This window comes from Electrona antarctica (genome assembly GCF_951216825.1).
Source record: "Electrona antarctica genome assembly, chromosome: 3".
NCBI lineage: Eukaryota > Metazoa > Chordata > Actinopteri > Myctophiformes > Myctophidae > Electrona > Electrona antarctica.
The window spans coordinates 59,428,842-59,445,767 of NC_136808.1; the positions used below are offsets into that span (position 1 = coordinate 59,428,842).

General features: G+C 40.8%; 1 protein-coding gene and 1 long non-coding RNA gene across 3 annotated transcripts in view; both read right to left on the reverse strand.

Annotated features, from left to right (window-relative positions):
* Positions 1-431: 431 nt before the first annotated feature.
* Positions 432-2,926, reverse strand: LOC306920323. Its single transcript, XR_013789646.1, has 3 exons — positions 2,815-2,926; positions 2,573-2,706; positions 432-522 (listed from the first exon to the last, which is right to left on the reverse strand). It is a non-coding gene; the product is annotated as an uncharacterized lncRNA (long non-coding RNA).
* Positions 2,927-12,957: 10,031 nt separating this feature from the next.
* The window catches only part of vrk3 (VRK serine/threonine kinase 3), a 31,020-nt gene continuing 27,051 nt past the window's right edge, over positions 12,958-16,926 (reverse strand). Inside the window, exons 13-16 of one of the 2 annotated variants that reach the window (XM_079497678.1) lie at positions 16,799-16,916; positions 16,518-16,576; positions 14,914-15,050; positions 12,958-14,448 (exon numbers count right to left, since the gene is read on the reverse strand). In XM_079497678.1, the coding sequence (XP_079353804.1) occupies positions 14,914-15,050; positions 16,518-16,576; positions 16,799-16,916 (314 nt within the window). In that variant the 3' untranslated portion in view covers positions 12,958-14,448. Of the gene's footprint in view, positions 15,051-16,517; positions 16,577-16,798; positions 16,917-16,926 lie in introns of both variants that reach the window. The other variant, XM_079497677.1, reaches the window with a different exon arrangement.

A 16,926-nucleotide genomic window follows, 5' to 3' on the forward strand; every position in this document is an offset into this window, starting at 1 on the left:
AGAAAAACAAAAAAAAGGTGTTATACCCTGCCCTTTTTTTAGTGGTTTGTCAACTCGGCTGTTGGCTTTGTAATACCAAAATGTCCTGCTATTGGAAGTGGGGCGCTATTGTCTGTCAATCATCAGCTCCCCCCTTAATACCCCAGGAATCATGGTCAGGACCTGGACGAATTAATGACAATCTCGATTGCCCCCCCCGGCAGATCGAGTCAAACCAATACTAGTCAGATCTGCCCAGAATAAGCTGGGGAAGACGTTCTGGAAATGACGTAAAGATCAATCCCATATGGGCTGGGATCTGGCCTAGTCCTGAATGTCCTGAACATCACCGGAGGACGTCATCATAACGTCCTCATAGCGCCATTTGGCTTGCTGGGAGCATTTCGAAGAATGAAGGTGAAATGAAGATAGGTCTTACGTCGGTGTTGTCAGTGGTGTTCCATCCACCCACTTGTACGTCCTTTCATCCTCTGTGTCGGTCAAGCCCAGCCACACTCTGTGGTTTAAACGTTCCACAAAGTCCTGGACAGAAAAGCTGCTGGTTACTGACGCACCAAACTAGATTTGCATCTCCTCAAAGAAGCACTGCATTTCTTCCTTTCTTTGTATTAGTGCTGCATGATTCTTGCTCAAATGTGAATCTCCATTTTCCTCCACAAGAATTGAGATCACAATTCTCACACGATAATTATTTTTCCCATGAAAATATGTATTGTCTTTCTGCATTCAAAATGTGGCACCTGGAGCAAACTGCTGTTGCTTTAAACAAACATCAAATTGCTTGCATCAAATTTACTACTCTTGTAGTAAAACACAAGAAAAATGAATTGGACAGCAAACTAGTGCTGCACGATTCTTGCTCAAATTTAGAAATGAGATCGCACAGGTGTCTGAATCAAGATTTTTTTTGATTAATCGTGCAGCAATACTTTGTATTTCTTTTGTCTTCTCTTTTTTGGCCATGCACCGTGTTCATATGGCCATGCACCGTGTTCATATGGCCATGCACCGTGTTCATATGCACCGTGTTCATATGGCCATGCACCGTGTTCATATGGCCATGCACCGTGTTCATATGCACCGTGTTCATATGGCCATGCACCATGTTCATATGGCCATGCACCGTGTTCATATGGCCATGCACCATGTTCATATGGCCATGCACCGTGTTCATATGCACCGTGTTCATATGCACCGTGTTCATATGGCCATGCACCATGTTCATATGGCTATGCACCGTGTTCATATGGCCATGCACCATGTTCATATGGCCATGCACCGTGTTCATATGCACCGTGTTCATATGGCCATGCACCGTGTTCATATGGCCATGCACCGTGTTCATATGCACCGTGTTCATATGGCCATGCACCGTGTTCATATGGCCATGCACCGTGTTCATATGCACCGTGTTCATATGGCCATGCACCGTGTTCATATGGCCATGCACCGTGTTCATATGCACCGTGTTCATATGCACCGTGTTCATATGGCCATGCACCGTGTTCATATGGCCATGCACCGTGTTCATATGCACCGTGTTCATATGCACCGTGTTCATATGGCCATGCACCGTGTTCATATGCACCGTGTTCATATGCACCGTGTTCATATGGCCATGCACCGTGTTCATATGGCCATGCACCGTGTTCATATGGCCATGCACAGTGTTCATATGGCCATGCACCGTGTTCATATGGCCATGCACCGTGTTCATATGGCCATGCACCGTGTTCATATGGCCATGCACCGTGTTCATATGGCCATGCACCGTGTTCATATGCACCGTGTTCATATGGCCATGCACAGTGTTCATATGGCCATGCACCGTGTTCATATGGCCATGCACCGTGTTCATATGGCCATGCACCGTGTTCATATGGCCATGCACCGTGTTCATATGGCCATGCACCGTGTTCATATGCACCGTGTTCATATGGCCATGCACAGTGTTCATATGGCCATGCACCGTGTTCATATGGCCATGCACCGTGTTCATATGGCCATGCACCGTGTTCATATGGCCATGCACAGTGTTCATATGCACCGTGTTCATATGGCCATGCACCGTGTTCATATGGCCATGCACCGTGTTCATATGGCCATGCACCGTGTTCATATGCACCGTGTTCATATGGCCATGCACAGTGTTCATATGGCCATGCACCGTGTTCATATGGCCATGCACAGTGTTCATATGGCCATGCACAGTGTTCATATGGCCATGCACCGTGTTCATATGGCCATGCACCGTGTTCATATGGCCATGCACCGTGTTCATATGGATATGGCCATGCACCGTGTTCATATTTGACATTGTAGATTTGAAATGGCAGTGCCTTCGTTGTTCCCCTTGTCTTGACTCTTTACCATAGAGTATTGAAACGGCTACATTTTGGGAAATTGTACAAAAACATAATAACTTCACTTCCGTCACGTCCCTTTACACCTGTACATTTGTGATGTTACAACGACATTGAAGCTGAAGCTGGGATAGGTTACAAAACCTGCACTAATCACACAGTCACACGCATGCACGTACACAACTACGCACGCACAAACCACACCATACCTGTTTTTCTTGGCTGTTTATGATGATGAGGTCAGATTGTCTGTCTCTACACCACTGTCTGCTCTCCTCCCAGGGTTGTGTCTCGGTAGAGATGTAATAACAACCGCTGTCTAACTTCTGCCATCCAGGTGATTCTGACAACAAAACGATAAAGCCATGTCATCAGCCAATGTTCTTAAATTGGATCAAATTAACAACAAATGACACGAATGAACGACATGAATAAAACCTGTCTCACTGACCACAGAGTCTCCTCTTCATTTCATCTCTCTCTTCTGTCACATTGTTGTACATGGTCTGTAACTGGTCAAAACTGGTCTGCAACTGGTCCCTCTGTCCAGTTAGGTAGTTATGTTTGTTCTGTAACTGGTCCAAACTGGTCTGTAACTGGTCTTTCTGTTCAGTTAAGTTGTCATGTTTGTTCTGTAACTGGTCCAAACTGGTCTGTAACTGGTCCAAACTGGTCTGTAACTGGTCTTTTTGCTCAGTCAGTCGGTCGTGACTGTTCTGTAACTGGTTAAAGCCGCTCTGCAGCTGGTGTCTGTCTTCGGTCAGCTTGCTGTGGTTGGCCAGTAGTTGGTTGTAACTGATCAGTAGTTGGTCCCTCGCCTCCATGTAGGAACGATCTGTGTGGAAACAATATTTTACAAAATTAATAGTAATTGGGAAAAACAATTTACACATACAACCATGAACGTGATCATCAGTAGTTATAGGGATGTCCCGATCACATTTATTTATTTTTTTCCAGATCCGATCATTTGATTTTGAGTATCTGCTGATGCCGATTGTTCCCCATCCGATATTTATAATTTTATAAAACACTTATGCCATATCACAATATCCAGTCATGATATGGATATAATATTGACGTGATTGGGATGTCCAAATCACGTTTTTTTTTCCTTTTGCTCCTGATCTGATTCAGATCATTTGAAAATTACGTGATTGTCCCCGATTTCTGATCACGTGATCAGATCTGGACAATCAGTAGATCATCTTCCTCCCTCTGTCTTTTTCATTGGCCAATGAATGTGTAGCCTATTCATTCTCTCTCTCTCTCTCTCTCTCTCTCTCTCTCTCTCTCTCTCTCTCACATACACACAAACATGTATGTCATTAACATATCTCTGCAATGTATACATTTAGTCTGATTGTGAGCCCCTTATGTCAATTAAGAAGGTACAGTATGGATAGATATCCAGGTCTGTGACTCAGATAATGTTCGAATGGAACCAAAACATGCGGTTCATTGTGTCCACTCTCTAAGTTATGGGGGTTTGTATGTCATGTATCTGTTTAGTTACAGCCCTGGAACTCTATCCATGTGGATTTTTAATAGCATGGGGATCCCCCGGAAATCCCTCAAGGACTGCTGAGTGCTGACCCACTTTGAGAAGGCAATGTAAGTTAAAGTATCAATACTACAATGTAGAAATACTCTGTATAGGAATGTTAAATAGTTAATCGATTAATCGCCGTTAAGAAATTAGTCGGTTAAACTTAACAGTTAATAACTAATCGTAATTAATCGAACATTATGCGGTTCTATCATTGGGGGGTCCCCAGCTGAATGATGGAGAGATGGTAACCAAATGGACCCTTATTAGATCTTCAACTCTTGAGAGTGTAAAATGGACCCGTCAAGAGTTAAATTATTGTTAAACACCTGCATTAGGCTACTTAATTTACAAGAAGTCACAATTAGACACAATCAGAGCATGTCAAATCATTCTTATCAACATCTGCCTTATCAACTCCTATGGCTCAAATGCTGAATAAATAAATGGGCCTCGATATGAGGCTGCTTCACACCATTGTTGCAGTCTCAACTCTACGATGCCTCGCATGAAAAGTAGGCCAGTAGTGCCTCCGCAACTATAAACCACTGGCAGATGTGCACAATAAAACTGCTGAAGCAGCGTTTATTTTATTTATTTATTTATTTTATGGGAGCCTTGTAACGCCTGCAGCTCATTAGCAGGGGTGGAAAGTAAGTGAAGTAACTAAGTACATAAAACAGTAATGTCATGTAGGATGAGATATGTGTGTGTGGGGTGCGTGGGTGCGTGTGAGAGAGAGAGAGACAGTCTGCCTAGAGACAGTTCCAAAGTCTGATTGGTGCATGACAGATATACCACAAGAAGGAAAAGGTATTTGAAAAACACAACACCCTCATGCATTAGAAGGACAATATCAGTCACCAGACGTGCATGTGTTTCTTTCCCACAAAGAGTCTAACATGGTTAAAAATGTATTTGTTTATTAACTTACAATGGGTTCATATGGGAAGGACAAGAATGAATGGGTATATAGTATATAAAACCATACACTTATCTAAATATTGAATCAAGACACTTTATCCGGGGTGCACAAAAGACCGGCACAAAGCAGCAGCAGCAGCACGTGTAGCAAGGAATGAATGAGCAAGGCAAACTTTTACGCTGAGATAAACTTTTACGATTTTTCAGATAATAATGTCTGAAAAAAGAAACATGTGCATGCACGCGGAACGTGCTTGCCCGCACATATACAGTACTGTACATGGGGGGTGTACATGGGGGGACGAATGCACATCTGCTTGTCTCTACATGCACGTCTCTGACGTCTGACAAAAAGCATCTGCTTTCATCCGACAGATCGTGGCTCTGAGGCAGAAACCTCTGATCTCCACAGTCCATATACAACCCTGTTTTTTAATCCATCCATATATTTTTTTAAATGCCCTATTTGATCACACCACAGCTTCACGAAGGCATCAAAAGTAGCAGATCCACAAGCTTGAAACGCAAAGTGACACGTTTCGAGCTGCTTGTAGATCTGCTACTTTCCGATACTTTTGAATCTGAATCCTGAAAATTAACAGTTTTGTACATAACATGAGGTTACCACCCTACGAAAGACGAGATGTAACGAGGGTGGAGGGCGGCTTGGGGGGAGGTGTGGCAACTGTAGCACGAGGGAGACACAATAAAACGGCTTGGGATTTACTATACAGTTGAGAGTTAAAGAATGCATGCATGTCATGACCATCTGGATACCTATACTGTATCTCCTAGAGCAGGGGTGCCCACACTTTCAAAATGACCAGCTCGGCAAGATCTACCCACCAAATCAATTATTATACCATTGCTGAAAATAGTTTAAATATGTACCTGAGGGGGCTTCGGAATAGTAGAGTTTGTGTTACATTCTGTACAGTATAAGACAAATGCACTGGGAATGGGAAATAGAGGGGGAGAAATGTTTTTTTTTTTTTAATAGTTTTTTTCCTTCAATATATTTAAATGAAATACTCTTTAGGGGCATGTCATGTGATCTACCTGCACAGCCTTTGTGATCTACTGGTAGATCGCAATCTACCTTTTGGGCACCCCTGTCCTAGAGACTACCAATGCTGTTGCTATACCACCACTACTAACTAGGCTATACTCTACTATAGCCAATCCAATTAACCACTTCATTTATATTTACAAACTGCTGCAGAGAAGGAAAAAAATCTAAAAGCTAAATACACTGTACACAGCTAAAACACAGAAAATGACAGCAAAATCACCCTGTAAAAAAGAAACAATTTAAACAACAAAACTACTAGTACTACTTTACTACCAAAACCACTATTAGTACTAGTATTTTCTATTGATATATTTGATCCGTTATCATGATGTGTAGTAGATTGGGAAAAACATAAACATACAGTATGTTGGATGATCATATACAGTGTGTGTGTATATATATATATATATACATATACATATATATATATATATATATATATATATATATATATATATATATATATATAGCATTGCTGCCAAATGTATGGAACATTGACTTACAGAGATAGAGTGGGATGACAATGTTGAGGAGCGCTATAACGGCACAGACCAATCCAACACCCACACCAACCCGCCCATATAGTCTTATATCTGGTGGACACACGCACACACACACACACACACACACACACACACACACGCATGTACGCCCGCACACACGCAAACCCACACACAGAGAGAGAGAGAGAGAGAATAGGAAATAAGATCAATTCAAGAGTTTAACATTTTGTATGAAAACAGTCCTTTTGGTAAAACTTTCTATGAAGCCTCCGTCTTAACACTGTCTACATATATACTGTAAGCATGTATTACTAATTATAACACACTATAAAGCATTTATAATGATAACTTATAACTGGTCAAATGTCATTATACGTCATACTTGCTGGAAACTCAGACTTTCTTTGGCCACAATCACACTGTGTCATTTATCATAATAATTGATAATAATCCATTGAATGGATTGATTAGAATGGATTCCATTCTAATCACTGGCATAATGCATAGAAGTGTTATCATAATAATAAAGCCACTATTAGCGGTCATTGGCCGTTTTAAGCAGAGTGGAAAAGAATTGCATTAAAAGAAACTTACAAAACAAATACACAATGTTAATGCCTGCACCTCCCAGAATGTCATCCCTTTACTTATAGAGCAACAAAATGACCACTTAACTATCAATAACACCGCAATGCATTATAGCAGTGATCTAGAAGCCATCATACATTATTATAATGTATTGAAACATTGATAATTACATGATCCTTGCAAATAAAAGGTTCAGTGATGCTTCATTATTATTGTTGTCATGAAGCATTATTGTGATTGTTTATAACTTTAAGTAGTACACATTGTACATGGGTTTCATGGACCTGCACATAGCTTTGTGATTCATAATTCTAACAACAATAATAGGACCACAATGGAAACGAGCCCTCTGCGCTTTTTTATGTTATCCTTTTAACATCATCGTACCACGTAGGGTGCTTTTTGCAAACTGTTAATAAAGTATTAGATCAATCAATCAACAAATCAATCAATCAATCAATCAATCAATCGATATTAACGTCTCTTACCAGACTGCAGTATATTCTGCGGATCTTTCTCAGCCGCATTCTCGGTCTGGAGATTCAAGTCGAGGCAGGTCTTTCCGGAGTCCACATCTTCTTCTTCGTTCGTCTGGAGCTCAAGGTGTTCATAACGCCCGACCACAGCCATAGTATCCACACCTGCAGTGTGACTCCAGCGCTTCTTGGAGCTATGTGTGTGAACACATACGGGCCACCTCTTTTTGGAGCTATGTGTGTGAACACATACGGGCCACCTCTTTCTTCATGACACACTTCTTAGCCACTCGACCCATTTATTTCACTTCTCTGTTTCTTTTTTTCCCCCTTCGGAGTGCAGTGAGTTCACATAATCTGGGCTTTGTCAGAAAGTGGTCCCTTTCTCTCTCTCTCTCTGTGTCTCTCCCCAGAGAGAGAGAGAGAGAGAGGGGGGGGGGCCCTCTCTCTCTCTCTGTGTCTCTCCCCAGAGAGAGAGAGAGAGAGAGGGGGGGGGGGGCTCTCTCTCTCTCTCTCTGTCTCTCCCCAGAGAGAGAGAGAGAGGGGGGGGCCTCTCTCTCTCTCTCGTCCCTCATGCTGGCTGGGTAACTGCCATGCATGTGTTCAGTGGTGTAAACTGTAAAGTAACTAAGCACATGCGCTCGAGCCTCGAGTACTGTACTTTAAGTACAATTTTGAGGTATTTGTACTTTACTTGCGTATTTCCAATTTCCAATACTTTTACTTTTACTTCTACATGTCCAGACATTTACTAGTAACGAGAGTATTTCTCCATTGCATGCAGTTTTGATACATTTACTTAAGTACAAAATATGAGTACTTTTTCCACCACTGCCTTGGTTTTAATGGTTGAAGGCGAGTCACGTGACGCGGCCGAGGCAAATTGATACCATCAGCCTCCCGTTGGCTGGAGTCTCTGTGAGGATGAGGACAAAATGTACACATTTAAGCCTAGAAAACTAAACGTCCTTTTTGTCACACCATCACTAAACACAGGTATATTTTACCCAATGTAAAATATTCCATAAAAATACATCAAAATATAGTACAGCAATACATGGCAACTTGAGGTACTCTTCTTTAATATTTGATAATATCATGACTTTTCACAAAAAATATATATATCATGGGGCGGCCCTATATGATTATCATAGGTTGGCAAAATCGGTGGAAAACTATTGGAGCTATTGAAAAACATGTCCCATTCCTGGTAGGACTACTGAAAGACCCACCCACCTCACCCATGAGCAACATTATGAAAATGACAAAATTGTCCGGGTGAAAATCTCCCGTGTTTAGGATCTAGGATTAAAAACTATCAGTAAAAAGTAGGCCTACGACACGGAATGTATAGCCACATTATTTGACAAATGTCACTTGTACTACTTTAACTTTGTCTCTTCTTCATAAAATGCATTCTTGTGAAAGGTATGTTGGCCACCTCTGTGAAACTGACTGTCAAACATTCTCATGGTTTATCTATTAATCATATATCCATTATTTTAAAACCAGCACTATGTAGCCTAACTTTTATTTTAAATGAATAAAATGTAATTGTGTCCAATCTGTATGGTAGAGTATGTTAATACAATATAACTTAAATACAATATGTATGGTAGAGTATGTTAATACAATATAACTTATACAATTTGTATGGTAGAGTACAGTATGTTAATACAATATTAACTTGGGGTGCCGTACGTGTCTGCCTGCTCTTCTATTGAGACATTTTGATTGTGTCAAAAGTCACGTGTCAGCTAGACACTAGGGATGGGTCCGATTAATCGATTATCGTTAATAGGACCCGAAATCGATTATGAAAATTAATAATCAATAATCTTTTATTTATTTTTATTTTTAATGAAAATCTGTTGGAAAGGCAATACTGTCATCCAAACAGGACAGGGCTATAGGCCTACCAAAGTGTGCCTGGGATGTGTCTGTGTAGCTGCATGAGGAGTGTGAGTCATTGAGTGTGAGTGGAGATTGATTCCAATCAAGATACATGTTTGGAGGATTTAGCAGGTGTTGAGAATTTACCTAATCAGGCCTAGGCTGGGGTTGCTATGGTGATCAATTGGCTCAACACTGGTCCAGGGACCACCAGTGGTCCTCATTTAAAAGATGGAGTTAGTAACCAAATGGACCCTTATTAACTCTCAAGAGTTACAATTATTGTTAAGCATCTACATCAGGTGTTCCCAAACTTTTTTGACTTAGGTACCTAACCCCTTGGGGGGAAGAAATTTCTTATTTGTAGGGTTCATTAAAAAAAAAAGTCACAACAATTAATCGATTAATTGTTAATATTGAAATCGATTTTCATTTTGGACACATTTAAGGATCTAGATTTTGTAGTACAAAGGTCAAGATTAAATGTATCCCCTGAGCAAGCAGGCTGGCCGTGGGCCGCATGCGGCCCCTGCTTAATGTACCTGCGGCCCGTCATGGTCATACTAATACAAATATAATGAGTTATTTTCATTGTTTTGAACCAGATTGCAGGTATGGTATCGTTTGTTCCAAGAGAAGTGATATGGCCCCATGAGTATTAAACATTTACATATTTATTCACCTGTGATAATCTGTTCGTTATTATGTTCTCTTCACATTGTGTGAATGAAGACTCATTTTGTAACTTTTTATTCATTGAGGTTTGGCCTTAGTTGGAAATGTGGTTTTTAACTGTTTGTTTCCTTGATTTTTAGACTAGTCGTGTAGTCCGTTACAAAATAAAATTGTAATTGTTTCAAATATAATACTGACATTTTAGGGGCTTGCAGCCTTTGGCCTTTTGGATTTTTGCTGAGTGGCCCCTGAGCCATCTTAAGGCATATTTATCTTATTAGCCAGGGATCCCTTTAACATAAATCTTCTCTGGGGGTCCCTGGTACAACATATTTTCAGATGGGGGTCAGTGGCCAAATGTATACATTAATTTGGGGGTCCGTCCTTGACATGAAAAAGTTTGAGGATCACCGATTTATTTTACAGCACACAAAATTATCTACAGACACATGCAGTGTCTGCCTGGTGAACACTAGATGGCGGCAAAACGTCAGTTTTCCAGTCTTTCCATGACAGGACACTACTAACTACACACCCCTTAACACTCTCAACGGGACCCTCGGAAATGCTTTGGCCATGTCTCGCATAGCTGCACGTTAAGCCAAACACAGCCGATGTTGATTACATAACTATTTTTAAAACGACACAGCACTGTCTGGATGTCATTGCATTGGACGTTTAAGTTAAATAACTCAAAAACTACAAAACATCTCAAAATAAAAGGTTCCAGCATGTGTTTCCACAATCCACAGTAGGCTCAATTATAAAACGTGTGAATGGAGTTTCTGTCAATCTGCCATCATTGACGCCCATTATACATTTCTCAAATTTGAAAGCCCTATATTTCTAAAACTATGAAACATTTCAAATATTCATTTTCACCCACAACACCAGAGGGAGTGCAACGAACCATGTTCAACCCAGATTCGGCACAAACAAGGGACTAAATTCTTTTCACTCCTATGCCACCAAAATGTGGAACGCCCTACCAACAGTCATTAAGACATGCAAATCCCTTGACTCCTTCAAAACCGCTCTCAAAGGGCACCTACGGACGGCTGCAATTCGAAACTGGCCCCTGTAAAATCGGAATCCCTCAAACACGGACGCAAGGACAACACAAGAGACGGTCGCGGCCACACAGCCAACTCAAGGTATGGCCACTGAGCCGACTTGGGGACCCAACGCAAGGACAACACAAGAGACGGTCACGGCCACACAGCCAACTCAAGGTACGGCCACTGAGCCGACTTGGGGACCCAACACAAGGACAACACAAGAGATGGTCACGGCCACACAGCCAACTCAAGGTACGGCCACGGAGCCGACTTGGGGACCCAACGCAGCTCCTCCAAGGAAAACAAACAAATGAACGGAGCTGAACGTGAATCCCCCCCACCGCCCACCCCTTTTTTTCCCTCACTGTATATGTTTCTTTTCCCTTTTTACCTCCTTTATGATGAATTCTGTTCTGTCCTTTGTCTATATAGAAGTGTCTATTTGTACGTCTCTAAATGTTTTTGATGAATTGAACATTGTGGACCCTATTGGAAACAAGTGTAATGCTTAATTGGGTCGTCCACTCACAGTTAACAGCCTTTGTATTGAGTTTGTGCTTGAAATGTACTGTAATTCTGCAAACTGTTAATACATTTTTCAATCAATCAATCAATAAAAGGTAACAATGTCCACCGTAAGATGAACATTTTAAAGTTTGAATGGGGTTTCTAGGTGTAAGTATGTAGGACTAGTAGTGTGCCAAAGTTTGTGCTACTGCCATTGATAATTGGTGCTTAAAGTTAAATAACTCAAAAACTACAAAACATGTCAAAGTGAAAAGTTCCAGCATGTGTCGCCACAGTAAGCTGAATTATAAGATGTGTGAATGGAGTTTCTAGGTGAAAGTGTTTTTTTGACATGCCAAAATCTGCTATAGAGGGTATGCGTGTGACATCATCGTCAAACCAGGAAGTTATGCAGGAACGCCTACTGTGTGGCAAAAAACTACTTTCTGGCCTTGACAGCCCATACATCCACACAGAAAAGTCATATCTGATTGCATTAAACAACATTAAACAATGTTAAACTCACTTTGCCTGTTGCTTTGCCACTCGATGTGCCACTCGATGTGCCATTCACTTTAAGCATGCGCATACTCTCTATTGACCCCCATTATACATTTCTCAAATTTGAAAGCACTATATTTCACTATGAAACATTTCAAAGATTATTTGTCAGGCAAACATGTCCACCATAATAATAAAGTTTGTGCTATTGCCATTGACAATGCATTAGGCGTTTAAGTTAAATAACCAAAGAAAGTAAATATTGAGCAAATCTAGTGTGTACTGTTTATAATGTATAATGAAAAAGCCTTTAGCCTATCATTTCAGTTTTTTTCATTTTGATGTTGGTCAACAAACCATTGGTTTGAAAGAGGAAATGATGAAATTCATCAAATATTAAAGGTCATTTACTTGCAAGTCCCAAGTATGAGGGAGTGTTGTCCATTTGGATCAGAAATCTCCCTTTTGGATGGAGCAATCATCTTGAAGTCTACTCTACAGGTCCAAAACAAATGAACAGTGAAAAACAAGTATTTTACTGTACCAGTGAATCTCAACCTTTTCCATTTCAATGACCCCCAGTTTGTGCCCTTTTTCTTTTCCCATCTCGACCACAATATACACAGTAATATACTCCGTTTTAATTTAACTCAGGGTTCTCTCAGAGACCCGTCACAGTCCATTTGGACTCCTGCATGGTCCCTAGACCCCATGTATGACCTATTCTAGTGATCTATGGTCAGGCTAGTGCTACATGTATAAACTGCCACGCAAATGTAGGCTACATTACCGGTATGTACTATTCATGCAAGCAGTGTGGGACACGACCAGACAAACAGGAACGTATATTCATGTAAAACATTTTAATCTTAACATCACAGCAATAGCAGAAAAAACACTTGTTTAAAATTCAAAAAAATAACTTTGTAACTTGTAACTTTAATAACACTAATGAACCATAAAAAAATCACCACAAATTAAATGTGACATCCAACGGTCCGGTTAATGGGTTTAGTAACTGAATATTGCATGTAAGTATAAAACATTGATGCGGACCACTTCACCACTTTTCAACCTATCTTCATATAATAGGTCCTCACTAATAATCATGAAAAAATGGAGCAATTTTTTTCTACTCGGTCTGTGTCTCATAGGAGGGCTGTGGGCAGTTCAGAAACCGTCTTCCAGTGACATCATTGATGGGGAATACAAGCTAATAAAAACTGCAGGCTTTCTAGTCCTGAAAAGTTGCAATGCGAAAATGGAAGCCATCGTTCTCACGATAATATAAAAAAATCTTGTTTAAAAAATAATCTGCCTAATGATGATGTCACTGGCCACAGCCCTCCTATGAGACACAGACTGAGTAGAAAAAAATCGTGCCATGATTATTATGATTATTAGTGAGGACCTATTATATGAAGATAGGTTGAAAAGTGGTGAAGTGGTCCTTTAACCAAACCTGCCCCTCACGCAGTAAAGTGACAATCCACTCTAGCCTGTGCGACGAATCACCATAAACAAGTTAGAAAAAAAATCTAACAGTATTCATTCTTCACATTCTTCACATTCTGCTGACATAGAACAGTGATTCTCAACCTTTTTATTCCAAGGACCACCACCAGTTTGATGACTACAAAGCCCCATTGGTACCACTTTCTACACACCTCAATGACCTAATCTACACTTGTACAGAATGGTTGCATATGCTGTACACTCTCAGAGTTATAGAACCGTAAGTGTCCATTTTGGTTCCATTTGTGCATTCTCAGACTTAGAGAACCGTGAGGGTTCAATTGGTTCCATCTGTAGTATACTCTGAGGTCCCCATGTTCCATGCTGCGTCCTTATGCCTAAACATTTTAGGGCCATTTCTGTTTTTTACTATTTTGAAAAACATTTAAAACAGTAAGAATAGCCAATCGACAGGTTGTGAGCTTGCTATTTGAACTATTTTAGTAAAAACAAAATGTAAAAAATGCCGAAAAGGTTTAGGCCCAAGATAGGGCCCTCAGAATTAGAGATAATTTGCCTGGCCACCCATGGCTGATGGTCCTTGAACCTGATGTTTGGAACCAGTGACATTAATAGAACAATGTCATGCCATAACGTAGCCTGTGTTCACTATGCAACTACAATATTCCATAAAATTGATGGTTACATAATGAACATAAATGGAAGCACAATGATGTTCAAGTTTCATGCACGTGTTTTAGGCTGATGTGTAGAATGTAGGCTTTGCCGTTTTGAAGGAACATTAAGCCTATCAGGTTATAAAGACAGCCAATGCTTCATCGAAATACAAATGGGTTCCGTATCCTGCCAATAGCACACGCCATCTGCTCCACAAGTTGAGACATGAAACAAGAGAAAAAAAAACATCCAAAAATAAACACCAACATCCATAGCAGAAACCCATTTTGACCTGAGATCAGATTCTAAAAATGTTGGTTTTCTGAAAAAGCTATGTTTCTATGTCAGTGGTTCTTAGATTTTTCAAAAATAGCAGAAATACAAGCTCGTATCGTGCCACTCGGTGGCGCGCTATGAGCTTGTAGATCTGCTATTTTTCAATAGCTAAAGCATAACATAATGCTAACACCAAAAGGGGTTGCCACCCAAAATGGGTTTACCACTTAACAGCACTAACCCTGGCATCCCTATTTTCCACAAAGTTTCTAAAATAGCCGATAAAATCAGGATGCAGCACATTGTTAGGTGTTTTTGTATTTTTAGCAGGTGATTTGTTGACATAGTAAAACATGAAAGAAAAACAGTTCTCGGTTTGTGTGTGTGTGTCTCACTTAGAAATGTAGCGGTTGTTCCAGCGACCCCCCCAGCTGCAGCAATGCTCCACTAATCCCCGCCTTCAGCCCAGTGTAGTCTGGTGTCTCCGAATAGTCCAGAGCCATCACAGAGGTCAGATAGGTCTGCAGAGCAGCTACACACACACACACACACACACACACACACACACACACACACACACACACACACACACACACACACACACACACACACACACACACACACACACACACACACACACACACACACACACACACACACACACACACACACACACACACACACACACACACACACACACACACACACACACACACACACACACACACTTCGATTTATTTATTTGAATCCACAAATTACAATTAATTTTACAAGGAAACAAATATAACAGGGTTGACAGTTCATGTTCACTTAAGGATACACATGGCACCTTCTCCTCCACACAGACAAACTGCCTATAACAGCCGAAACAGAACAGTATTTGGCAAGTTGTTTGGCTTTGCTTTTTGTCATGCCAGCTATTCTTAGGCCACTCATGGTCAGTTTATGCACATGGCCCAGGCTTCCGAATATCAGTACGGCAAATCTACAGCGATACCCCAGGTTTGTTATACTTCCAAGTAATGGTTGATACTTAGAGTGTTTATCTTGGAATGCCTGGTCCATGTACAAATCAAAGACACAGCCCACCTCCAGAATCAGGACCTCCTTGTGACTGGTGTCAACAAAGACAACATCAGGTGTATATTTCTTTTTCTATTCTTTTTATCCATGATGTTGTTTGTACTACAAAAACACTGGTCAAACATTGGGCAAATTGTCAAATAAATAAGAAGCAAAAATTGTGAAAATAGCCGATCTACAAGCTCACACCTTGCAGCAATATTTATCAATTGGAATTGAGACAAACAAATTGGAATGCCTCGACTCTTACATTTCCAAGTGCTTGTCAGAGTAGGGTGGGTCCCCAGTTCAAATAGGAATCTTTTTGGGGGTCACAGACTGATAAGGTGAGAACCACTGATATAGGCAAAGCAAACATCTTGTAAAACTACCAAATGTGGAATGGCCGACACCTTCCATCAAAGGATGTAAATCATGGCCCGGGCTATCTGGGCACCTTGGCTGGTAATCCAGTCTGGCAGTGTGGCCGCGGGTTCGACTCCCGATCCCGACGGCCTTTACTGCGTGTCACCCCCCCCCCCCCCCCCCATCTCTCTCCCCATTTCCTGTCAGCTTACGTATACCTATCCCTCTATAAAATAAAGCCACAAAAGAAAATCTTAAAAATAAATAAAATAATAATAATAAAAAAAGGATGTAAATCATTGTTTAAAAAAAAAAAAAACTGGCCTGCCATTCACTGCCGCCGTTTATCCCTTTTTCTCCTTTGTACATAATAGTGTTTTGCATTTGTTGATGACGGGTATTATTGGTATTATTTATGCTATGTTGATGAATTGAATACAATCCCCATGCCTTTTTTGTGCGTTATCCTTTTAGCCTAAATGTCTTACTATACTATGCTGTTTACATTTCTGACTAATAAAGCATTGATTGAATCAATCAAACAAACAAATAAATGCATATTTAAACTCACCTGAAACTCTCTTCTTCCCAAAGCAGTGACTCAAAAGTGCAGAGACGTCATCCATGTACCTACAATATAAAGGAGCGTTTAACCACTTAAAACCCATTATATTTTGTCATACGACGAATACCAGAAATAGCCAAGCTACGAGCTCAGAACACGCCGTGACGCCAGCTGTAGATCGGCTATGTTGACTATCTTCATTTACCATTTCTGTACATTTTTGTCTCTCTCGTTTTACGGCATCAGTCCATCCATAAATGCTACCGTTACACAACTTGTATTCTCACCTGTGTTTCTCTTTGGCTATCTGGTCAGCATTGGTCAAGGCCGTCCACGGTAGTGTTCCTGTGTGCCAGCGGAGCAGACAGTAGGCCAGAGACTGCAGGTCACTGCGTCGAGATGGCCCTGCAAGATG